The sequence below is a fragment of the Drosophila montana genome, unplaced genomic scaffold (assembly GCF_035044405.1).
Source record: "Drosophila montana isolate Dmon_TW-CO22-7 unplaced genomic scaffold, ASM3504440v1 contig_3848_1, whole genome shotgun sequence".
NCBI classification, from domain to species: Eukaryota; Metazoa; Arthropoda; class Insecta; order Diptera; family Drosophilidae; genus Drosophila; species Drosophila montana.
In genome coordinates this window covers 3,135,046-3,161,985 of record NW_026998720.1, presented here as the reverse complement: position 1 = coordinate 3,161,985, position 26,940 = coordinate 3,135,046, and the positions used below count along the sequence as shown (strand labels likewise).

The window sequence follows — 26,940 nt, the reverse complement described above, 5'->3', positions numbered from 1 at the left end:
TATTTTAGGTATTTGTGACAAGACGTCTATATATATGAAAGAGTTTAGGTCTGACTGACAAAAGAAAGGGTTTGCTGAATATTAAAAAATTTTCAAGTGAGGCTCATCCCCAAAAACGTTGGGTTTTATCTAAGAAGATAGTTGGACTTTTTAAGTATATGCCAAATTTGAGTAGAAATCAAACTTGGCGCACATTTTTATACCCTTGCAGAGGGTATTATAATTTTGTCGTGAAATGTGTAACGCATAGAAGGAGACATCTCCGACCCCATAAAGTATATATATTCTTGATCAGTATCAACAGCCGAGTTGATATAGCCATGTCCGTCTGTCCGTCTGTCTGTTTCTATGCGAACTAGTCTCTCAGTTTTAAAGCTATCTTTATGAAACTTTGCAGAATTCCTTTTTTTTTGTTGCACGCGGCTCATATGTCAAAACCAGCTGGATCGGACCACTATATCATATAGCTGCCATAGGAACGATCGGTCGAAAAGTAGGTTCTTGTATGAAAAACATGTTTGTTTATAAAGTTATCTTGACTAAACTTGGTATTTATTAGATTTACTACGCTCCCCATATATATGCAAAATACTATTAAGATCGGACAACTATATCATATAGCTGCCATAGGAACGATCGGTCGAAAATTAAGTTTGTGTATGGAAAATTTTTATGTTTTTCAAGATATCTTGACCAAACTCGGTACTTATTAGTTTTACTAAGCTCCCCATATATATGCAAAATTCTTTTAAGATCGGGCAACTATATCATATAGCTGCCATAGGAACTATCGGTCGAAAATTAAGTTTTTGTATGGAAATTGTTTATGTTTTTCAAGATATTTTGACCAAACTCGGTATTTATTAGTTTTACTACGCTCCTCATATATATGCACAATCCTATTAAGATCGGGCAACTATATCATATAGCTGCCATAGGAACGATCGGTCGAAAATTAAGTTTTTGTATGGAAAATTTTTATGTTTTTCAAGATATCTTGATTAAACTCGGTATTTATTAGTTTTACTACGCTTCCCATATATATGCAAAATCCTATTAAGATCGGGCAACTATATCATATAGCTGCCATAGGAACGATCGGTCGAAAATTAAGTTTTTGTATGGAAAATTTTTATGTGTTTCAAGATATCTTGACCAAATTCGGTATTTATTAGTTTTACTACGCTCCCCATATATATGCAAAATCCTATTAAGATCGGACAACTATATCATATAGCTGCCATAGGAACGATCGGTCGAAAATTAAGTTGTTGTATGGAAACCTGTTTTGCTTTTCAAGATATCTTAACCATACTCGGCATTAACTATTTTCCCTGTGCTTCTTAGATACGGGCAAAGCACTATGAGCATTTTGAAAAGGTTGGGTCTGCAAGGGTATTAAATCTTCGGTGTGCCGAAGATAGCACTTCTTTCTCGTTATGTTTAATTTATGTTGCTAAATTTTTAAACAATTGTTAATATTGAAACCCCAATTTAAAAGTTTACGAATCGAACTTTAAGGCATAAAGGTTGTTTTTAATCATGAACCACCCTAATGTCAATGTAGTGAATGCTTGAAATGGAAGCACTATATCAAACCAAAAGATTTATTTAAATATCTGAGATATTAAAGATGATATTTGTATATTCCAATAAATAAACCAACTGTAAGCCTTTCTTGTTACGAAGAAAAGGTTAAATGGCAAATATATTTAAAAATGTAAAACAAATATAAAATTGAAAATTGCAATGAAATTTTAAATTGAGAAACCAAAAGACCTAGCCACGCCCACATGGTGTAACAGCAAAATTGGCAAAGAATTGAAAGAATGAATTTAAAACTGGCTCTGTGAAGGTTTCTGCAAAGGGATAATTGCCAGAGCAGCCATTGAACTGTTAATTTTTATTCAATTTACTGCCACAGCATTTAAAGGAAAACTGTTCAAATGGGTGCGAGTGGCACGTATGTAAATGCACATATACATATATATCATGCGTGTGTCTGTGCACAGTTGTGCAAAAAGTTTGTCTAATTGATTACGAAACTGTGCTGCAGTGCAGGCAAATGGCGCTCCATTAGCGTCAGCCAAGCGGGTGGAAAAAAATTGAGAGAGCAAAAGTCAAGCTTACGTAATTTTCGTCATTTTTCTTTTTATATAAATATGCAAACAATTTTTGTGGCTGTTTGGGCCAGATACCGATGAGGGGAGAAATATGCTCTCCTGCACACACCCTCACACACGCTCAACTGTAAATTGCATTCATATTTAATGCAGCGCTGGTAGCGCGGCCAAAAGCTACGACGCATTACGTATACGCAACGTAGTGCTCCATTGGGACACATTGCTTAATTTCTGTGCAGCCCGAATGCATGAAGGCGGGCAGCCGTGTGTGACACACACACACTTCGAGAGAGAGACATGCATATATACATAAAAGCAAATGTCAAATGTGATACCACAAGCAAAAAAAGAAAAAAGCGTACAGAAAATTCGCATTTCGTATACGGCAGCTTCCTTTGACTACAAAAAAATACAACCCACAAACTCACACACACACGCTTGCGTTTGGGGCGGTAACGATTTCATTTCATGGTTTTGCACTCGTTATGACTTTTGCCCCATGATCTCCCGTGCCCGCCCCACCGCACGCTTTGCTTGTTTTTTATTGTCGCCCAGTTGCGTCGCTGCGTCCCCAAAGTGTGCATCGTTTTATGTTTACTAGAGGTGAAATTCAGCTCCCGCCCGCACTCAGTCCCCGCCGACCCCAGCACAACTACTTCGACAAATTTTATTTAAACACCGCCCACTCGAAACACGACATTGGGACAGCAAGTTTTGTTTTTCAATTTAAACTTTAAATTTCACATGCTTTTTCTTTTTATATTTTTTTGTTTTCTCCAACATTATTCGAAATGTCATCGCCGCCAGACGTGGCCAACTCTCTGGAGAAATGCAGCAAGGTGTTTTTTTTTTTTTTGCCACCCGAGCAGGTGAGGCTCCAGCCAGTTTACAAGTTTTTGTGCGCCACAAAGTTTAAGAAAACATTTTTGGCAACATTAAAAATTAATACATTTTTGAATTATTAACAAAGTATGAGATAGAAATTAAGGGAAAAAGAGCAATGAGATATAATTAAATTTAAGGAATTTATACATTACTATCTTTAAAAATTAAAAAAAAGGGGGGGAAAATAAGATATCTTTGGCGCGCCGCACGATTTAATACCTTTGTAGACATTTGCTTTTACAGATATGTGAGAATAGCTCGAAGCTTGGAAAAGCTGAGTTTAAAGAAAATATCTTTGAAAAAGGAATATTTTACCATATAAGAACCGACTTTTCGACCGATCTTTCCTATAGCCAAAGTTTCAGCACAATACCTTTATAACTGAGAGGACAGACAGACAGACGGACTGATGGACATGGCTATATCAACTTTATGGGGTCGGAGATGTCTCCTATGCGTTACTCATTTCATCACAAAATTATAATGACTTTTACAAGGGTATAAACATATGTAGTATTAAACAGGAGTTAATTTAAAATAATATTCTGACCTGATGGACAAATTACGTAGAATGGAATAAGACAGAATAATAATAAATAACGAAAAATGGAAAAGAATACATAGAATATAATATAATTCAAAATCGAAATAAACCAAATAAACCAAATTGAAATCAATACTATAATCCAATCATATATATAGAGTAGTAAAAATTTTCATTGAATTCATAAGTTAAATAATTAACAAGTCAGAGGTTCTAGTCGGGAGTTCCCGACTAGGGGATACCCTGAACCTTCTTCTTCCGATAGTCGATAGATATTAAATGAAAAATTCGATATATATATATACTATTCTAGAAGCTACATGTCAAGTTTGGTAACTCTAGCTCATTTTATTTGCCGAAATTGCTCAAAAAACCGGATTTCGATATCGATTTTAATCGATTAACGGGGCAACTTATCGAATATCGGAAACATACTCGATCTGCGCGGGGACTAGGAGGACCTACAGCTAAAATTTCAAGTCTCTAGCTCTTATAGGAGATCCTTGCGTTCATACATACGGACAGACAGATAGACGGATATGGCTAGATCGACTCGGCTATTGATGCTGATCAAGAATATATATACTTTATGGGGTCGGAGATACTTCCTTCTGCCTGTTACATACATTTGCACAGATACAATATATCCTGTTTACCCATTTTTAATGGGTTCAGGGTATAAAAAGATTGCTATAAAATAAAAAAGAATTAATGCAACTACAAAGGAATAGCGAAAATAAACAATAGCCAACGAATCAAAATAAACATACTTAGAAATATTGGGAAAAAAAACTTTAAAGATGATACAAAATATAAGTCATTTTGGATAAAGAAAAGTCGCAACTAAACCTAAACGGAATCATTTTTTTAACCCGAAAGAAAATGCATACAATTAAATATAATTAATTTAATTATTGATTAAAAGCACGGAACCTTTTATTAGATTTGTGGCTAGTTATCAACGCATGACTTTCACAAAATAAGAAGTAGTTATTTAAATTCTCTTCACTTGTTAAAAGAATACATCGCTGTTACCGCAGCTAGTAAAATAATTAATGCATTGATTATAACAACACAATTTAAATCCCCGACAAGAGATGAGAACAAAGCCCTAACCCAATGATCATAAACAAATTGAAGCTATTAAGACCTAAAAGGGCGGTAGAAACTTGGCCATGGCAAAGCCTCAACTGAAATCTGTGACAAGCCAGCACCAGTTCGTGTCACCTAATTGAGTAAGTATCCTTGCCGGACCCGGCAAACGGGGATCCTTGTCTGCTACTGCTCGAAATACAAACACAAACACACACATTCGTGCGAGTAAGTGGCTTTAGCTTTAGCTGTGGCTGCTGCGCTTCCTTTCCAACTGTGGCAGCAGTTGAAGCTGTGTCAAGTTGCAAATGTACTGGGCGTGTGCGTGTGTGTGTGTGTGTGTCGTGCAAGCGTGTTCTGTGTATATTTTATTTGTTTTTATTGTATTTTATTCGCTTTTTTTTCAACAACAACACGCGCACTTTTGTGTTGTTCTTGGTGAGTTTTGTTCTGTGCTTTTGTTTTTATTTGTGTTCATAACATAAACTTTGTATTTTTATGCGAGACAAACGACGACAGAGCAAAAGGACTCTGGCAGGACAACGAGGCGACCAACTTGTTTGCGTTGGGAAATCAGTTAAGAACTTGGCTTGAAATGTACATATATACATATATACATATATATATATATATATATATACTCCACACGCTGCTGTCTACCGTTAACACTCTGCACTTTTTGCTCTACCACTTGAGTGGATTTTTGTGTTATTTTTTCGTGCTGACTTAACTTGTGCGCTTCGCAGGACGCGGCGGGTGGGTACATCGGATTATCATCATTTATTATGCGCGCCACAAATCGAAATCAGCAAAGCGACTTGATTAAGATTTAACTAAGCGTATGGCCCGCTGCCTGTCTTGGGCCACATTCAATTCAATTCAATTGAAATGGAAATTAAAAGTGAAACAATGCACACAACTAACACGTGCACACACGCACAGCAGGCAGACGCCATAAATAATTTTAAATGCCAGTTCAGCTTTTATTTGCCTGAGTGAATAAAAACAAAAACAAAAAAAAGCACTGGCCAAACAAGAATCGCGAAAAAACAATGTTAATTAAACGAAAACCACAGGCCACATGCAACATGCAGTTTGTGGTCGCTGGTAATTAATAAAATCCACGTCGGCACAAAAAGCGAACACAGACTGATCAAAGGACACTTTGGGGACCTAGCGACGCGTCTCTCCCATGGCTCCACATTAGCAGCAACATTTAATATTTCTATTATTCAAATACCCTAGAGCATAAATAAACATAAAATGGCTTATAGTTAATGGTATTAAATACATTTAAATGAATTCATGAGTATACTTCATGTAAAGCTGGACGTGAGTCGTGTTTGAACATTGAATACAACACAATGTGCTAAACACGAAGCCGAACACTCACGAAGTTTATGATCTCACATTTGCAGCATTAAAGAATCCCCTATAGAGCATATATAAATATTCATTGGATTATTATGACAGTATTGAAATATTATATATATAATTATATTCATGTCTTCGCTGAGTATAGATACGCGTGTGTCGTGTTTTTCCATTCGGATTTGAATACAATACAATGTGTTAAGCACGAGCCAGAATACGCACTAAATTTATGATTTTACATTAGCTGCATTAAAAACGCTTTCTACAGCGGATACATATAAACATTGAATGGATTATTTATTAAAGTTGAAATTTATTTTGAAATATATTCATGTCTTTGCTGAGTATAGATACGCGTGAGTCGTGTTTTCCAATGAGCATTGAATACAACACAATGTGGTTAGCAAGAGCCAGAATAAGCACGAAATTTATGATTTTATATTAGCAACATAAAAAATCCCCTAAAGACCATATATAAAAACTGAAAGGAATATAGATGATATAATAGTATTGTGTAGGTGTATTTAAATATATTTATATCTTCGCTGAATATACATAGATACGAGTGAGTCGTGTTTCTCCAATCGGAATTAAATACAATACAATGTGCTAAGCTGGAGACAGAATACGCATAAGATTTATGAGCCCAAATTTGCAACCATATTTAAAATTTGTATTATTAAAAACAAAAGGCTGTAGAGCATGTTTAAGCATGGAATAGCTTATAATATCGTTTTAAATGTACATTTTATAATATTTAGTATATGCTTGGAGTTGAGAGAAAACGTCTCGTTGCATTAAGCATACAACCGTCATAAGCACGAAGTACAAATTTAATAATAATGTATCGCATAAAATCGTATTGTTTTACTCCAGCACCAGCACGCTTTAAACACGTTTTTAATAAATATATCACGTGCCCATCTCTATACATAATGTCGACAATTGTTTTTTAACATTTCAGTGGATATATATTGGTATATTTTCACACTTTTGTATCGTATTGTGTATCCAGTTTTATTGTGCTCTATTTATTATTTGTTTTTTACTTTTTTACTTTGACCTATGTACGTGTTTTTTAAAACTACTATGAACGATTTGTCATTATTGGTTTATAATGGTAACGAAATTTCCCTTACCTGATTATCTGGGTCAAAGGGTATATTGGGACATAAGAAAATCGGCCTTTAGTAAAACATATCAATATACAGGGCATTTCGTAGTCACGCACACTTGTCCAATAAATACTGCTCTGTTTTCTATGTCTGGAACACACACATGTATGTAGATTGCACATTTTTATATTCGGGTTACTGTCAACCGACCATCAATCTATTGGCTGCCTGAGGGCGTTAAGCTGGCCAGCAAATCCCCCCATCGCAATAGTTAGGCGCGGTTTTCGTCTGGGGCTTAACGAGCTCAACGCTTAAAACAATGATGCAGACACAAAAGGGTTCGCAACGCTTTGAGCTAAACGTTTTCTCTTTCATCTGGACAATGGGACGCACAGGACAGTTTAGCCCGGCGCTTCAAGGCACAGACAGCAGCAGTCTAAACAATTTCAGGTTGCAAAAACTCTTTTTTTGTCGGACCTCTATATTGGAAAAATTATAATAAAATTAATTACTCTAACAGGATTATGTGTTAAAAGTGGTATACAAGAAATTAATTTGTATATTTCAATTTGTTTTTCTGTATATATAGAGAATTAAATACTGGCAGCAGCTCTTCAAATTATAATACAGCAGATAGATTGACAAAACATGTTGTTCAAATCACACGCGTAATCAAAGCTGAAAAGTTCTACTTGATTTGATGAGAATTGCATAGTAGGGCAATATTCCAAATTTTAATCATGCATGCATGCATATAAATATGTATTTATGTACATGCAAAAATATTCAAACGTACATGCGTACATACTTGTAATTAATGCATGAGAATCGCAAAGTAAGGAAATATTTAAAGCATGAGAATCGCAGAATAGGGCGATATTTGCTGGCCTATATATGCAAACATACATGCAATAACGTAAGTCAGTCCTACTAGTCAGGACAAACATTTTGATACAATTAGACATAGTATTCAGTAAAAAAAAGTTCCAATGCACAAAGTGACAAAGGTGAAACCACAAAGAACTTATTCAAAACATGGAAATGGTAATAAACTAATTAAAAATGTTAAGGGGTCTATTTAAGAAGAAATTTTAGTACAATTTATGAAAGTATATAATGTAAAGACTAATAAAAATTTATTATTATAAAAGCTACTTTTAAAACACAATCATATAACTTTTCTTCAACAACGAAATCATAAATTATCCGAACAAAAAAATAAAAAAAAAGTACAAAGAACAAAGATAATCTGCAAGGTGCAGCAAAGCTGAAAACTTTGCCGTTGCTAAGGTCTTTTCATTGCGCAACCCTCCCCCTAAAGTATTATCTGTATGCAGCATATATGCTCGTATTTTATGAAAAGAAAAAAAAAACTGTCAGCCCTGGATGTGTTTTAAAATGCTTGTCAAAAACTTTGCTGCCAGGTGTGCAGCAGCATAGCAACTGCATCGACAGCGATAAGTCATATAGAATATAACCATATATGTGGCATATAAATATATATGTGAGTATGAGTGGCGTGTGGCAACTTTGAGATGCAGATAAAAAAGAAAAACCTGAAAATCGCCTGAAAATTGAAAAGTCATGTCAGCGTGTTGTGTTGCGTAAGCCAAGCAAAATATTGCCATGGGCCAAGGAAATGGACAGTAAATTGCGAATGTTGCCTAGACATTTCGAATTGAACGAAGCGACAAGGCAAACAACAAATTTTACAACCCAATGCACTTGGCAGAGCATCCAATGCGATGAAGAAAAAAAAAACAACAACAAACTGAAAAAACAATTACGCGTTTAATATATTTTCATTTGGCAGAGCAGAGTCTCGCTTTTGACTACTGAATTACAGAGCTCGGCAAATGGCAAATGGTTGGGGCATGGGCATGGGCAGGGGCAGGGGCAGGAGCTGGGGGCAGCTGCTGTGCATTGGGCAGTCGTCCTGTGCTGCCATTTTTTACTTTTAATGAAGCGCAAGAATTTCTGCTGGATAATTTGTTAAGCGCGGGACAGCCAAAAGGCAAAAAGCCAAAAGGAGCCAGCTCAGAAAAAACTTAGGACGGAGCAGCCGGCACACTGCAACAAGGATACAAACTGGGGCAGAGAAGGTTGAGGGGCAGAGATTTAGGGAAAGAGAGAGAGAGAGACAGGGAGAGAGAGACAGGGAGAGAGAGTAAAACGCCATTGCTAAAAGTTTGCGCTATAATTTGGCTTATTTTAGCCAACAAATTTATAGGGTAGAAATGCAAAATAGAGCGCTAAAATTAGCTAGAGAAATGTGGTAGTTAGAGAAAGAGAGAGGGAGAGAGAGCGAAAACACTGCAAGATAAATGACACGCAAATGCCAAGTGGCATATTTTAATTTTAAATTAAAAGCGCGACCAGCATGTCGCTTCATAATGCATAACAATAAACCACAATTAACAAGCTGAAATCAGCTGTTAGACCTGTTTCCACTCAAGCACTCACCTGTTGTAATGTTGTGCATAAAAATCTCACGCAACAACAACAATTCATCCTCCGGTGCCGCAGTGTATGACCCAAATACGTCCTCCTCCGGCCATACTTCCCTGTTAGATAAGAAAAACGAGTTTTATTGCCAAATACAAAGAAAATACGTTATAGATATAGCTATAGTTATAGATAAAGTTATGTCTTCTCAAAATCAGTAACTAGGCTTGAGTACAGTTTCGATTACCAGGCACAGCCTATAAAGGGCATTAATCGATCCAATGCACAACGATAAAAGTCCACCTTCAGCCGTGGCCTATATTCCATAACAACTGACGCGATTTCAGATACCAAAGCAACAACAACAACATTAATAACATCAACAAGAAGAGCACTTAAACAACGACAATAACAAGCGTCCACGTCATGTTGCTCGATGCGGATGCAGGACACGCAACAAGCGAAGCTTTTAGCTTTCACAAAATGAAATTGATGCGCTTAAAATTGCGTTAAAATTTGTGTTGCACACATGCACACCCACGCACAGAGACGCGCACACACAGACAAAATGGAGAGCTCAGCTAGTGGCGATGGCAACTTCTTGCGTCACGTGTTTTGTGCGCACCGTGTTTCACTTGGGGCAAAATTTTTGGTGCAGCACACAAATAATCCTTGCGTGTGTGCTGCATGCACCAGTTGCACACTCTGCGTCGTTGCTGTTGCTGTTAATTTAATATTTGGAAGCAGCTTAATATACAACTCGCCCACAGATAGAAAGAGACTAAAATAGAGAGCAAGAGAGAGAGAGTGAGAGACATACATGTTTATCGACTGTGGTGGCAACATGCTTGGCATCGGTTGCTGCGTCTCTGGCCATATCGGTGGCAAGCAGGCAGCGTTGCAGCTTTGGGGCCATTTCAAATGGTTGGCATGTTGCCGCGTTGTGTTTGCTGGCGATAGCGCAACTTATGTTTGCCACCGTCGAGAGCCAATAAATTGACAGACATGCCACATGCCACACGCCACACACACATACATACACCCACAAACTCACGCACACCTCTCGCTCCCGCAGCAACACATAAAAACTATTTTACAAATTTTTGCATAACAAATAGTTTACCCATTTTGCTGGGAGGTGTGGGGGCCTCCCATGTTGGCAAGAATAATGGCCAACTGCTAATTGCTGCTGCAAGGATGCTGGCCTGCATTACGGATTCATTCGAAACTTATGCCACATAATTTATGCACAACTTTTGCGCTTTAACTGTTTGGTAACAACAAACCTGGCAGCCTGGCCAATTAGTGGCTTTCTGTGACAGATTCGTGCCCCAAAATATGGTTAATTATACAGCCAGGTAAATCAAATGTGGCTTATTTGTAAAATCGATAAAGTAGGGGCTCCCAGTACAGTTTACACGCATCGAGTGCAGCCCAAAACTGTGCCAAATGCTACAAATGTGTGTATATGTATCTATTTATAATTAAAGGACTTCAGAGAATCAACCACCTACATAACTGTCACAAGTGTGACAATGGAATCCGCATGAATTGATTAGTAACAACTAACAGGACTGAATAATGTAGAGTGATCGAATAGAATCTACCCTGTAGCCCTACACCCTTTGGTGTTATCCATGAAATTATTAAGGCCCTATATGCTTTCTAACTCTATTTCAAATAGGGCAACACATTATCACATTATCTACTTCGGGCATTCATGTACCTCTAGATGTCTCTGAGATTGACACTTTTAAACAGATGGACTAAATGGCATGGCTTGTTTATTGAAAATATCATATATGTATATAGTTTCCTATCAAATATATTTTAAAAACACTCTTTTAGACTTTTTACACATGGTTACAGAGTAAACTTAGATAAAGATATAATATCTTATCTAGTCCGGCCTTACGCACTGCCGACTATTTGAATTACATTACACAGACTATTTGAATTATTATTTATCTTATTTGTCAAAATACAAAATTGAGTATTTAAAGCAATATGAAAATACTTTAAAAATTTTTTGATTTGAGAAAAACAAAAAAAAAAAGAAAACTTTAATTTTCTGTTAAAAATGCACAAATCATAATACTTACACAACAATCAATATTCAGTTTTATATTGCGATTTCTTGGAAAACTTCTTGCAGAACCCGATAAATTGGTTAAACGTGCTCTAAAATTCAGCTTAAGAGCTTTAAATGTAAAATAGTGACTGTCAACATTGCAACATTGTTAAATAAGCAAAGAAGCAGCTGCAGCAACAGCAACAACAACCACAGACGCTGCTGAACATAAGCTTAGTTAAGAGGCAACAGGGCAAATGCCACTGCAGAAGGGTGTGAGAGGGGGGTGGAAGTGGGTTTGGGCACGGAATAGCCGGCTGAAAGTTGCAGCTTAAATGAAGTTTGAATAAACATTTTGCGCATTTACTTCACTTAAAAGTTTTTCAAGCTGACATTTCTGTGCGCCAGCCGCCGGGCAAAGAAGAAAAAAACCAAAACGTTTTCAGTTTCGTGTTTTTTTTTGCTCTCCTTTTTATTTCGTTATTAAAATGGAAACCAAAATAAAACAAAAATGAAACCAAACAAAAAAAATATTTCTATATGTATGGAATATTATGACTTGGCAAGTATCTAAAAATGCTGGGCAGACACAGCCGCGCGCACACAGACTTGAGGTCTTGAGGGGCAAGAGCTAGCTGGTAGCTGGCACTTACATGCCAGCCGAAACACATATGTATGCAGAGCATTCGTTTGTTCATTTCTGTGTGTGTGTGTGTGAGTGTGTGAGTGTAGAGTTCCATACTCTAGTTTATTTTCAATATTTTGTTTACCCAAAAATTCCTCTCAAAGACAGCAAAAAACATTTACAGTATAACTCCCCACGACCAACCGCCGGGACCTGGAGTGCAAAAAGTTGCAGACAAAAGGCAGCCGAGTGGGTGCGAGTGGCTGCAAGTGGGTGCGCTTTCAGGGTCTATGCATATCGCATTTTAATTTATTAGCACAAAAACCGTCTAGACCTTTTTAAGCTGCCTGCAGTGGCAGCAGCAGTAGCAGCAGTAGCAGCAGCAATGGCAACAAGAACAACTGCCGCTTCATACATTTTAATGCAACAATTTCTTTGGCAACAATTAAAATGCACATAAATTTAAATGAAGTATTACAATGAGAAAATTGCGTATATGCCATGTAAAGCACGCGACAATGGCATTGGCTATACAATCAAGAGCATCTTAAATTCTATTTTTTCGTTCCAATACTTGACGATTGACAAAGCTTTTATGCGTATGTACAGAAACCAATACGGTTGCTTTACCTACATATACCCTGTAGCCAGTTGCATTAATTGAAGATGGCAAATAACATTATGAATGCGACAAAAATCAACGTATTATCTTAAAAATAATCGATATTGGACATCGATATCTCTCGATTTTAGTCGGTCTATTGATCTATTGATCTGTGTATGATACACAAATTGTGTTATATATATATGTTGTGATATTTATCGATTTGCAAGATTGCTTTATAGATTTTAAAATGATAATGATTGAGTGATTCTAAAATAAATAATACTGGATGATTGACAATAATGTAACTAATTGAATAAATTGTAGAGCTCTTATGTGAAAAAAAACACACTCAATATCTTAAAAGAAAAAATTAAAAATCGATATTTATTGTTGAAGTCGGATGGGAGCTTTATCGATATTTATCGATTCAAGAATGGTTTATTGTTTGCCCGATTGATTATTTACAAAAAGGTATAAAACCCGTTTATTCGGTGAAAAAATATTAAATGTTTGGTTTCCAGTTCCAATACTACAATACTAGATTTTGGTAATCGATTAATATCGAAAAAGTTAATTTAAAACTCGATATTTTAGGACTAATTGTATGGTGTATAAAAGCAGGATTATCAAATAAAAATTCCAAAGTTCTTTAATAATGCTTTCCCTTCAGTATCGTACGTTCTCACAGTTTACTATGCTCTTTTAAACACACATTTCAGGCTAGAGTATTCAAACCTGGTACACCGCATTTAAGCTTTGTAATTGGGTTCTCAGAAACTCAGACAGCAATTGCGTTCTTTGACACAGCATGATTTTCGCAATGAAATCCTCAGCATAGTGGCCCGACGTGCATCAGGTTGAACATTTTAATGATGTTGATAAATAAATGAGTTGGAAATATTTAAGTTAAATTTTGATTGCTGTTGCCAGCCAGCGACAACAGCCTGTGACATCGGCGACATCTCACATCTTGTGAGTGGGGGGAGACTGTTGTTGTCTTGTTGTCTGTACAGTTAAAATGTTGACGCGCAAGAAGGTAAATTATTTATTTTCACGTAATTTTCCTCAGCACAAACAATAAACATTGGGGGCTTTACATAATTGAGCTGGCAATTAAATCGAAAGGCCGGCGCCTTGAACCCAACTCTGACGCAGCAGCCAAGCGGGAGCCAAAGCCAGTGACACAGTTGATGGCACATAATGAGCGGGAGGAGCAACAGAAGGATACCAAATTCTGTGCCGTGGCATTATCTGTCTTTGCCACAGCCACCTGGCCAGTTGAAGCCCTGCCGGGCTGCGGGCGTGCGCTGCCTTAACAATAAATAAAAACTATTTAATTTAAGGACAGCAGCGAGACTGAGCGAGAGGAAGCTCCTCGACCAAGGACAGTTTGTGCCAGAAAATTGCTGTGCAAAATATGAAATTCGCGTATAAAACGGAAAACGTAAAAAACGATAAAAAAAAAGGGGGGGGGGGGGGGGGGGAAAGTAAAAGCTCTACCAAAATAACAACAGCACAGGGAAAATGCAACCCAACCCATTTTCTTTTACCTGAGTTAATTTATTATGCGCATTTTCTTTTGTACGTTGAAAGCGCTGGCGCACAATGGCTCACAGTCAATGTCAAGTTATTAAAGGACGGAATTTTCAAAAGGATTACGGGCTGCAAGTTGTTGCTCAATTTGAAGGTAGCGACAAGGACAGTGCCTCAATTCTCCCACGTGCCAGTCGCCAGGACGAACTGACGCACGGACCACTCACCTGGCAGCACGCAGCAATGCAATCGCCGGCTCCAATTTACCGTTACGCAGCAACTTATTTATGCGCATCATGCAATCCTCGCTGCAAGCACAAAGTGGATGTATAGATTAAAAAAAATTAAATTCCTGAATTATTCTGCAATGCCAACCGTTGATCTTCAATAGACTTCTCCAAGGTGGCATCAAATGGCAAGGGCTGCTGCTCCTTTGGCAATTGCAGGTCTGTGGCAAGCAACAGACTAACCTCCGATGCCATTTCGGCCCATTTGCTAGAGAGTTCCTCCTGTAATTGCACAGAATATATAATTAAAACGAGAAAGTGAGGATATCTTCGGCACGCCGAAGATTTTATACCCTTGTAGATATTTGCCCTACTGTTTTGGAGATAGGTGAGAATAGTGAAGCTCGAAAGTGCGGAGTTCGAGAAAATATCTTTGAAAACATAATATTTTGTGTTATAATATCCTACTATTCGATCGATCAGCAACTATATAATATATTGGTCCGATGTTGATAAGAAATTCATATATGTGTGTAAGATATCTTGATACACAAAAAAGTTGTTCATAAAAAAACCTACTTTTAGGCCAATCGTTCCTATGATATAATATATATGATAAGTGGTCCGATCCGGCCTGTTCCGACATATAACTTGCCTGCAACAGAAAGACAGACACATGCAAAGTTTCAAGACGTTAGCTTTAAAACTGAGACACTAGTTCGCAAAGAAACAGACAAACAAGGCTATCAACTCGGCTGTTGATGCTGATACAGAATATATACATATATACTTTATGGGGTGAGTGAGAGATGTCTTCTTCTATGCGTTACACATTTTATGACAAAATTATAATACCCTCTACAAGAGTATAACAAGAAAGCTGCAATGTAGTCCAATGTTTAAATACATAATAAAAGGATCATACTGTAACTAACAAATGTCCTCTTTGCTCAAATAATGAAAAGTTTTTAATATAAGAATTAAATTTTTTACCCATATTTACTATTTTTGCTATATGATAAAGAGTTTCCACCCAACCGACTCTGTAATATATCTAAGACATGTGAAATGTCCCCGTTTTAATATTTAAGTAAAGATAAACCCAAATGCAAAGTCTGGAAACTTCTCTAACAGCAGCTTTTGGCAAACACAAAACCATTAATTATTGTCAAAAAAAAATATATAAAATTAATATCAATAATATTGTCATAAATGCAAAGCTTAAATATACAAAAATATAACAACTGGAGATACCCTGTTAAATGCAAATAAAAGAAAACTTTTTCAAAAGTCTTTAAATTTAATTAACACAACTCTAGTTTTGAGATTGTGACAAAAAAAACTTATTTAGATAATTTGCTAAGACTTATACTCTTTTTTTCTATGGCGACAGTGCACACATAAAAATGTTAAACAAACAAAATGTACAAATGCAGTTTGGTTTTATTATTTGCACAAATACAAAAGAATAATTGTTCATTTACTCGTCGAAATTCTGTTTTCTGTCAAAGCTGCTTTATATATAGAGGCCTCTGGTCTGTCCTCCTGTCCTTATAAAGCATGTTAACAATGTGATTTCTATCGATGGCAAGCATACATTGGCATACATTCCAATTGTAATTCCATATAACTACATATATACCATACCATAAATACAAAATTTATATTATTTTAAATACACTTTTTGTTCGAACATAAATGCCATTGCTTTATAAATATGATTTTTATTTATTTTATTTTACGCTTTTTTTCCATTTTTTTCCTGTTATTTTAACAACATTTATAGAAAACTGTGCAGACAAAAGCTGTTAAATATTTGTGAATTCGTGCGTGAAACGTGTTTGTTGGCACTTTAACAAATGCCGCTTGTTTGAATTTTACAAATTAATTGACGCACAAATTGTGTGTGTACAGGTGTGTGTGTGTCCATGTGTGTGTGTGTGTGTGTGTGTGGGTAACAAAGCACAGGAAAACCCTTGCAACGGCTGTGCAAATAAATATGTCAAAAATTAGCACAGTTAAAGGTTTTCATAAAAAAAACACGAGCACATGTCCGTCCGGAATTTGGAAAACCCACAAAATGGCGGCCACAGAGCCGCACAATGCAAACTGCGGGGTAGCTGGGGGTCGGGTGGTCTAAGGGGGTGTAGAAAAACTGCCAAGTGTTGGCATTGGCCGGAAATCACGCTTGACGGCGCTACCAACGCGCCAAAATGTTTAAAAGCGAAAAAAGAGCTGCTGAAACAATGGCAGAGCTTGGTCTGAAGAGTTTATTATGCAAGCAAGAAAAACGAAATGCAAATACCCTATACAGTATATAAAAGTGTTGTTGGGATAGACTTTAAAACATGCATTCGTTTGCTAATCGCTGAATATTTTCAAACGCATGCATGCTTCACAGGTATGAAAAACAATCGACTGTAGTTCTAATCGATAGACTCGATATTCTATTGGCACAATCGATATAGATTAAGCTGAATATTTCGCACATATTTCGATTGGCGTCCCACACATTTAAAGACTTTTTAATGTTACAAAACTATAGAACACAACTTCGTTTTCGTTGTCATGTTTGAGAATTTAACTATCTATAAGCCGAATGCAAAACTATCGATAATTTTTAAAATCAATATATTCGATAGTAAAACGGTGAGCTAATCACTTTCTAACAAATCTACTGTAAGATGCTGCTATGAAATTATCGTAAGAAGAACCTATCGATAATGTGGTAGTCGACAAATCTATCGCTTGTGTCGTAGACAATTTTATAGCATGCAGTTGAGAGTCAAGTAAAAATTGTATTTTAATCTGTTTTTAGTATACGAGTGGACTTTAATATACTTCGACATTTTAAAATAAATTGCATAGAAGATTAATGTCAATTGGAATGTGTACAAAGCACTCGCCGTAATAAATGGCAAAACTGACTAGAACATAAATAAATAAAGAAGCCGGCAATTAAATGCAACCACCAGCCGCGTTGTCGCTGCGTCGGTGGCGAACTTTATTTTATTTTAACCATATTTTCAGTCAATTAAATTTCATGATCAAACCTATAAATCTTGCTCGCGCTAGCTGCTCTATACTAGACGACAATTGTTTTTTGACCCAACCGGTCTCTGGACGCTTTTGGCTATTTATTTTAAATTTTATTGGCAATTTAGAGAATATTTTATGGCGCACACAGCGGGCGGGCAACGCCCGCAAGCCAAATAATGTCATTTAATGCAGAAATTTATTTATATGCATTAAAAATTTCCATTCTCCTCGGAACTTCAGTGTTTGGACTCACCTCCGTTGGCTGTGACTGCTTCGACTTGCTGGCCTGCTGCTGCTTCTTCTTGTTGTTGCCACCGTTGCGCTTGCCACCGCCGGCTCGCCGCTTGTCCTGCACAACAACTGCATCCTGACAGAAGCGCTCCATCATTTTAATAAATACATTTGCCGTTTCCACAACGTCACGTAGAAATACCCTGTCAGGGGAAGAGAATGGTTGGTTAGTAAATAAAATTATTGCATATGCATGCGGTAATTAAATTATTTATTTTATGTTGTAAAATTGAATTATAAAACTACAAAAAAAAGTATATATATGTTTATGACCACACATGTTGCAAATTCAATTAAATGCGGCAATTGCATTTTATATGCACAACAATCTTTTACCATGGACCTATAGATACAAAAGGTTAACATCTGATGAACAAAGAACAAATAATAAACAATTTCACTTGCTTATATTTTTTCTATGGCCTAAGCTCAAAACAAATAACAGTCTGCTGCTGATGAGGGGCGTGTGTAATGCGACATATAAATCAATTGTAGCCCATTTAAAACCTTTTGCTGCTTCTAAATTTAAATTCCTGGTTATATTGTTAGAATTTAGAATTTTTAATCATATAATAGGATCTGACCAGAAAATTTCATACTTTTTTATGGAAGTCGCTCAGAATTCATAGATTCCAGAAAGGCAGCCAAAAATCCACAGATTAGAAACATTTTACGTGAATTTGATGGCTTTAATTGTATTGTAATATATAGAAAAATAAAAAAGTTTAGAAACTTTAATTAAAATAATAATATTCATTTTTGTTGTTTACCTAGCGTTCACTGTACTCAATTCAAACTGTTTCTTTTTATTCTCAGCTAGAAAACAATACAAAGTATTTATCAGTACTTTATTAAGAACATCTGACACCCCAATGGGACTGGAAATTCAACCCGACCTTTATCGTAGCTATACAAAATATATATATTTAAAGAGTATACTATACTTCAACTTCCCAGCAGGCTCTAGCTAAACGGCTGCTCTGAATATTTATTGAAAATCATCGAGCACATTAAAACAGCTAAGCGAAAGCAACCACATTTTAGACCCCGCCCTGGTCCTTTGGCAACTTTTAGCCTAACTTAACTAGCCCAACTCAATTCAAAGGACGTCGTTGACTGATGATGTGGCCATAGTCATAGACATTGCCGTTGCCGTTGGCCCTGTCAATGCCGATGACGCCTCCAATTAGCAAATTAACCTTAAAAGGGAAATTGGGAAGAAGAAAAACGAGAAAGAAGTGCTATCTTCGGCACACCGAAGATTTAATACCCTTGCAGACCCAACCTTTTCAAAATGCTTATAGTGCTTTGCCCGATTCTAAGAAGCACAGGGAAAATAGTTAATGCCGAGTATGGTTAAGATACCATGAAAAACAAAACAGGTTTCCGTACAACAACTTAATTTTCGACCGATCGTTCCTATGGCAGCTATATGATATAGTAGCCCGATGTGAATAAGATTTTGCATAAGTGGAGGGAGCATAGTAAAACTAATAAATGCCGAGTTTGGTCAAGATATCTTGAAAAACAAAAAAAAATTCCATACAACAGCATAATTTTCGACCGATCGTTCCTATGGCAGCTATATGATATAGTTGTCCGATCTTAATAGGATTTTGCATATATATGGGGAGCGTAGTAAAACTAATAAATACCGAGTTTGGTCAAGATATCTTGAAAACATACAAATTTTCCATACAAAAAACTTAATTTTCGACCGATCTTTCCTATGGCAGCTATATGATATAGTTGTCCGAACTTAATAGGATTTTGCATATATATGGGGAGCGTAGTTAAACTAATAAGTACCGAGTTTGGTCAAGATATCTAGAAAAACATAAAAATTTTCCATACAAAAACTTAATTTTCGACCGATTGTTCCTATGGCAGCTATATGATATAGTTGCCCGATCTGAATAGAATTTTGCATATATATGGGGAGCTTAGTAAAACTAATAAGTACCGAGTTTGGTCAAGATATCTTGAAAAACATAAAAATTTTCCATACAAAAACTTAATTTTCGACCGATCGTTCCTATGGCAGCTATATGATATAGTTGTCCGATCTTAATAGGATTTTGCATATATATGGGGAACGTAGTAAAACTAATAAATACCAAGTTTAGTAAAGATAACTTTATAAACAAAAATGTTTTTCATACAAGAACCTACTTTTCGACCGATCGTTCCTATGGCAGCTATATGATATAGTGGTCCGATCCAGGTTTTGACATATGAGCTGCGTGCAACAGAAAGAGGGACTTCTGCAAAGTTTCATAAAGATAGCTTTAAAACTGAGAGACTAGTTCGCATAGAAACAGACAGACGGACAGACGGACAGACGGACATGGCTATATCAACTCGGCTGTTGATACTGATCAAGAATATATATACTTTATGGGGTCGGAGATGTCTCCTTCTATGCGTTACACATTTCACGACAAAATTATAATACCCTCTGCAAGGGTATAAAAAGGGGAAGGCAACAGGATGTCAAAATCAGCTGCAGCGCAGCCGACAACTGGCAAAACTTTAGCATTGTTTTTAACCAAACCGAGAATAAAAAAAAACAAGCAACGAAAAATTACCGAATAAAAAGCCAACGTCATTTGTGTACGTCAATTTGTTAAAATGATTGATTGCCGTTTGAATAATGAAAATCGCGCGCGTCATAGAAAAGGACAATGCCAACAAGGCTAAGCACAGGCGACGTTTAAATGATAGGCCAGAAAATGCCCATTGTTTAAAATTTGGTCATAAAACAATCGACTCTTATGCGCTTACCCTGTTTATTATATCTAGCTGTTTATTATATCTAGCTACAAGTGTTTGCGATAGTAAGCGATAGTTTAATCGATTGCCACAATAAATTTTTGCTGTCAATATTAAAAAGGTATTATTAATAGCACTTGATAGCAAATGATCGTCGAAAATTCCGATTGGTATTATCGATAAAATAATCAAAAGAAGGTTCTCATCCACGACGTTTATTTGCCAATAATTTCTTGTTTGAAATCGATAGTGATCGATATTCTCTATGATTGTCACAGTTGATTTTTATTTGCAACCATTGATAAAGAATTACCGACTGCAATCAATAGCCTCTTCGATTTTCAGAATCGAATACTTTTTTATCGTTAAAGTTTTGTCGATAGTAGTAAAATATTTTCCACAGCAATCGATAGACTATTCGATTCATGCTCTATCATTATGAGTACACATAATATTTAAGAATCACCAATAGCATTCGCTCGCTTCTAACATTCAAAAATATGCTACTTACATAAATCCAATTCAGGAATTCTGCCAACTCAATTTAGCCCAAAGACCTGCAGGGTATTCGAATGGCCAAATTGCCAAACATAAAAAAAAGGTTGCCTTAATGCGTTGAATACACGGCTATTGTTAAAATTCTTTCAAACATGATTTTGCAATATTTGCATATGTGCGGAAATATCCTTGTGTACGAAGTCCTTCGGCGTGCACTCTAATTGCCAGCGCTGATCGATTGTCGGCCCAGCTGGCAAATATATGACAAGTGAAAATAGTTCAGTAGTGTGAGCTCTGTCAGTAAATACCCTGTACTCCCGTTTAAGTGCTTCGAATGTCGCAGCACAGCATTTTTCATCTGATGCCGCCGCCTGTTTGTCCCTGTTTATCAAATTGTAGAGGGTATGAAAAGCTTTGCAAAAACTTTGCGACGTGTTGTCAGCGAAAATACAATTCCCAAAAAAGGTCGCCGCTCGACGCTACAGAGTTAAAAATTTATGCAAACTCATTGCGAATTTAAATAGACGCCGCTAGAAACTCGCAGAATAATCCGAAATGCGGTCAATATGCCACAGGACGAGCCTCCGAGGCTGTGCCAAGGGAAACGCATTTATAATGAAATTGCCTTTCAGCATACACACACAGCGCCCCACGCATACACCAAAGCATTAGGAATAAACATTTAGCCAACTTATAAAGCCAAATAAATCAAAGATTTTGCAATAGAACATTGAAAGGGTATATTAAATATAACTGAATTAAAATTCAATCCATTTTAAATACCCAGTCTACATTTAAAATAGACAGAAAGGAGTATAATAATATAGCAATAATAATAATAATAGTTATAATAATAATAATAATAATAATAATAATAATAATAATAATAATAATAATAATAATAATAATAATAAGAAAAATAATAATAATAATAATAATAATAGTAATAATTATTATAGTAATAATAATTATTATTATTATAATAATAATAAAATTAATAATAAAAATAATACTAATAATAATTATAATAATAATACCAATAATTAAATAATATAAAGCTGTGCAAATGTATGTTACAGACAACAGAAAGCATCTTCGATCCCATAAGGATATCTGAGACTAGAGCTAGAAGCCAGATTATTTAAAAAGGTCCTGAAAGGGTTGCGTTAAGGGTATCTTTTAAACGTGTACTCTCGATTAGTGCACTTTTAATTGTTATTCGGTTTGATTTTGTTAACATAATTTTGCTTTTAACATAGTAAATATTATCAACGCACACAAGCATTATATTTCATGTATTTTCCAACACTAGTGTCATAGGTAGCGCCTGCTGTTTGCTAATAAAGTATCCACTAATCGTGCCATCTCGACTAATACACTTTAACTTCTAAGAAGGTTTCATTCTGTTAACATAATTTAGCTATTATCAAAAAATATATAAAGTTATAATATATAATCTTCTTTCAATCTTGAAGCACACTAATATTCTACCTCAGGCATTTTCCAACACTAGTTATCATAGTATCATGCCCACTCGAATAGTGTACTTTTACTTAGAAGAATCTGCTTATCTTCTTCTTGCTTATCACTTCGACTAGTGTACCCTTCTTCTTAGAAGGATTTATTCTGTTAAAATAATTGTGCCTTTAGCATAGTTTAGCATAGTTTTACTATTATCAATCTTTAAACACACACGCTCTCTGGCTCAGGCATTTTCTAACACTAGGTATTATATGTAGCGCCTGCAATTTGCTGATAATAGGCAGCCTTTGTCCCTGAGCGTATGCCAGAAAGTGTATGTGGTTCATCAAAACCACCCATTTGCATCGACTGTCCTGTTGATTATAACTCACATACAACGCAATCCATCCGCAGCAATTGCTGCACCTACCACAACGCTGTCAGTGGCTGCGGCAAGCGGCAAGTGGCAAGTGGAGCGTAAAAATTGATGCACAGTGATTTAATGTTGTGAAATACAGGGCACAGATTTAAATTGAGTTAAGTATAGAAGTCTAATTACAGAGAGACGCAAGTTCTATTCAATAACAACTAGAAAATTTCTTAATGAAACACAGTTGAGGACACATAATCATATACAATAAAATATCCTCAAGAAATAACAAAAGAATAAATTGGTTAGTTGACGATTTAAAGTTTGAATACTTTTGGTTTTGATTTTGCACATTCGTTTAATTCAAACCTTTTCAACCTTTTTATATTTTTATTTATTAACATACATAAGTTAAAAAAAAACTTGTTAACCATTTATCCGAAAATTTGTTATTTTCAATATATTTATTCAGCTGCAAAGTTGATTTCAAGGTTCGAACCGGCAAGATTCAAGCCCAGTTTGCAACCTAGATAAAATTAAGATAGTAAAATTCGTAATAAGCTAAGCTCTGGCTACCCGAACTAAATTGTAGCTGTGGCTCGGTTCACGGTTCGAACCACTCGCTGCCTTTCGGTTCAGTTCGTGAACCTGGTTTTTCACATTGATGAAACAAAATACTTTTTAAAAGTTTTAATAAAACTTTCGATTTTTAATTCCAAGGCCTCTTGGAATTTGTAGAAAATTGTGTTCCGATTCAGGTTTTGCTTCGGCTCATACTCAGAAACCTGAATGACTGTGCCCCAAGCTGGTTGGTTTGGCGGGAAGGTGGAGACGGCAGGTGCAACTGATGCTGTTTGCTGACCGCAACGCCAAGTAACCGCAGTGTGTAGAATGCGGGTGCAGCATTTGACTGAGAGGCACTGTATGCTGTGTGTGTGTGTGTGGGGCATAACAAATTGCATGCCACAAACCATTTTACAGGAGGCAGCAAATCGATTTCAGCTAACTTGCAACGATGCGACAATCATGGCACTCGAAGCGCTCCCACACTCAAAGTGCCACACACACTTGCACACGCACGGTGCACTGAAACTCAAACTCATGTGTTGCCAAATGAGACAAAGATAAATCGTTAATAAATTATTTATAATTAATTTGTTATGCACGCGGTTTGCTGCCTGCCACGCATTGTTGTTGCTGCCACAGCGACTGCTGCTGCTGCTGCCATGCTTGATTTGATATTCGCGTTTACGCTGATTAAATGGACAACAGCAACAATAACAGCAACAGCAACAACAATACCGACAACAATGTTGGGCAGCGCATAGAATTAATTAGAAGACTTGGGCGTAAAGTGTGGTTAGATGGGTGGGTCGAAGGGGCAAGTTTGAGCGCATGTTGAATAAATGATAAAATGTAATTGCGCTCAGTCGCAGGGCAAATGGTTAGCGAGCTCGCTGCTCGTTGCCATAAGACGTTTATAATGAAAATATTATTAATTATGACAGCAACACAACAGCAGCAGCAGCAGCAGAAGCGGCAGCAACAACGGCAACAACAATAACAACAACAACAACCACCACACAATGAGTGATGGGCGCTGATTGCAGCCACCCAGCGTCAAGTCCAAACCAAAACAGCACCCAGCCACTTCGTCCCACATTAGAAATGTGGCCCAGGCTCATAAATAATTCATGCGAATGCCGAAAGGCTTCAATTTCACAAGCACTCAAATTCTGATTGCAGCTCAAAAGGCAGCCGGCACTTACTTTTATCGCTAATTGCAAAGATTAATTGAAAGCGATGTCTAAATAGGTTTGCATAATTCGCCAGTTAATATTTAATCGATCCATCTCATTTTTGACAGCTGCACTGCACTTTTGAGTGTCAACATTAACGCTTCAGTAACAAGCCAATTGCCCCGCAGCAGCAGCCATACATCAGTTAATTTTGAGTATCGACTGACAGATACTCTTTCACTCGTTTTCTCCAAGTGTAATCTTTATTTGAAATCTGCCCCCGTTTGGGACAATTGTTAAATTTTGTAGTTGGATTTAAGTTGAAGTGTGGATTTAAGTTTAAGTGATAACAAATATTTGACAAAACTCGGGCAAAAGGATTAATGCGAGAAACATGAGCTATTTATGATATAAAGTGTTGAGTAGAGGTCAACACTTTACATCACGTGTGATCAAATGCTTGTCATTTGAATCAGACTGTTCTATTAATGCAAATAATTAGGTATAGTAAACCAAATTATATCTGTTAAATAAAGGTAAAAACAATTACTAAACTTTAAAAGCAGAAAATGAAGAAGCAAGCCTATAAAATATATATATATACTTTTATAAATATTCATAATCAACATGGAGTGTCTGTCTATATATATGTATATATATATATATATAATCTTGTATATATTTATATATATTTCTTATTAGCATCGAGAGTCTGGGTATATATATATATATATATATATATAACTTTTAATATATTAATATATATTCCCATTCAGCATCAAGTGTTTGTCTATATACATAGCTTTTATATATATCCATAAAACTTTTTTATATTTATATATATTCCCAATCAGCATCGCTGCCGAAGCTTATAAAAGCAACTTAAATCTTTAACACGCAAGAAAGCTAGAAGCGCATTAAATATAAATATGGAGAGCGTTAAGAGTGTATGCAGCCGGCAGAGGTACAATTTGTATATTCCATCCACGAAATATTCAACTTGTTTTCGAAAAAATAAATAGTGATATTTTGTCAATAATATTGCACGTCACATATCGCATTTCTCAGTTGGAAAGCCTCAAACAGTGCATTCATCCGCGTCGAATCTGTATTTGTATCTGCATTTTCTCGATTGCCGCACTCTGTCAATTTCCTATTTGTGCGCTAAATTAATTTAGTCAGAGCTTTTGAGTACGCCGACTGCACGGCAATCCATCTAATATCTGTCTTTATCTGTCCATCTCTTCATCGAGACTGACTCGTTGAACCCGAGCTATCATTGGCAACAGATTGCCGGCGATTTGTGTACAGAGCGCACAGTGGAGCCAATCCATCGAATGAAAGCTACATTAACGCAAAATGATTCGATAGTTTAGATATAACTTATATTATCTGTGTTTAATTCTCCAAACTTTGAAGAGTTATGTCAAAGCTATATTTTTTCATGGCAGCAAATAAGATCTTTAGCTTTTCCAAAAATATTTGTTTCAAACATAAAACGTTTACGAATGAGGCATGAGAGGGAATCGACAAATTAAATGAAGCACATAAAGGAACATTGAATATTAAATCTAGATTTAGTGCGGAATATCAAGTATAAAGCAAGATAACGCCAGTGGAAAGCTTACGAAAGAGAGTAAAAAAAGAATAAAAATATTTAAAACTCTAGAGAGAATGAACGTCAAACTGAGAGCGTGCTTATAAAAAGTAGTTTTTTTTACAAACCTGAAACTAAGCTGCAACCATGTTTGAACAAATTAAAAATCACACTCACATGAGACTAGAAGAGTTAATAGGGAAACGTAGTCTTTGGATTTAATATTGACTATTGAAAGCTGAGTGGGCGCCGATGTGTGAGTACATTTTGGTAAATAACATTGCTGATTTCCCATGGTAGAAGTTTGCGTTTGTTTAGTTTTATTTGCATCCGTTGACTGTGTCTGTGACACAAAAACACACTTTCCAGTCATTTATTGCAGGTAGATAAGACTACGGCACATTGCGCCAGTTTGTTTGACAGACAAATTTGCGCATCCGTTTAGAAATATGCAAGTGGAATTTCGCTTTGCTAAAAATTCACATATGCAGCAACGAAAAATTGCAATTATCTAAATGGGATTCGCTCGGAT

The 26,940-nt window shown here is 36.2% G+C and overlaps 1 protein-coding gene across 1 annotated transcript in view; it reads right to left on the bottom strand.

Moving 5' to 3' along the window:
* timeout overlaps positions 1 to 26,940 on the bottom strand; it is a 98,507-nt gene that overhangs the window by 50,919 nt on the left and 20,648 nt on the right. Inside the window, exons 9-12 of the mRNA XM_064697285.1 lie at positions 17,934 to 18,114; positions 14,790 to 14,923; positions 14,642 to 14,722; positions 9,597 to 9,697 (exon numbers count right to left, since the gene is read on the bottom strand). Of these exons, the coding sequence (XP_064553355.1) occupies positions 9,597 to 9,697; positions 14,642 to 14,722; positions 14,790 to 14,923; positions 17,934 to 18,114 (497 nt within the window). The remainder of the gene's footprint in view (positions 1 to 9,596; positions 9,698 to 14,641; positions 14,723 to 14,789; positions 14,924 to 17,933; positions 18,115 to 26,940) is intronic.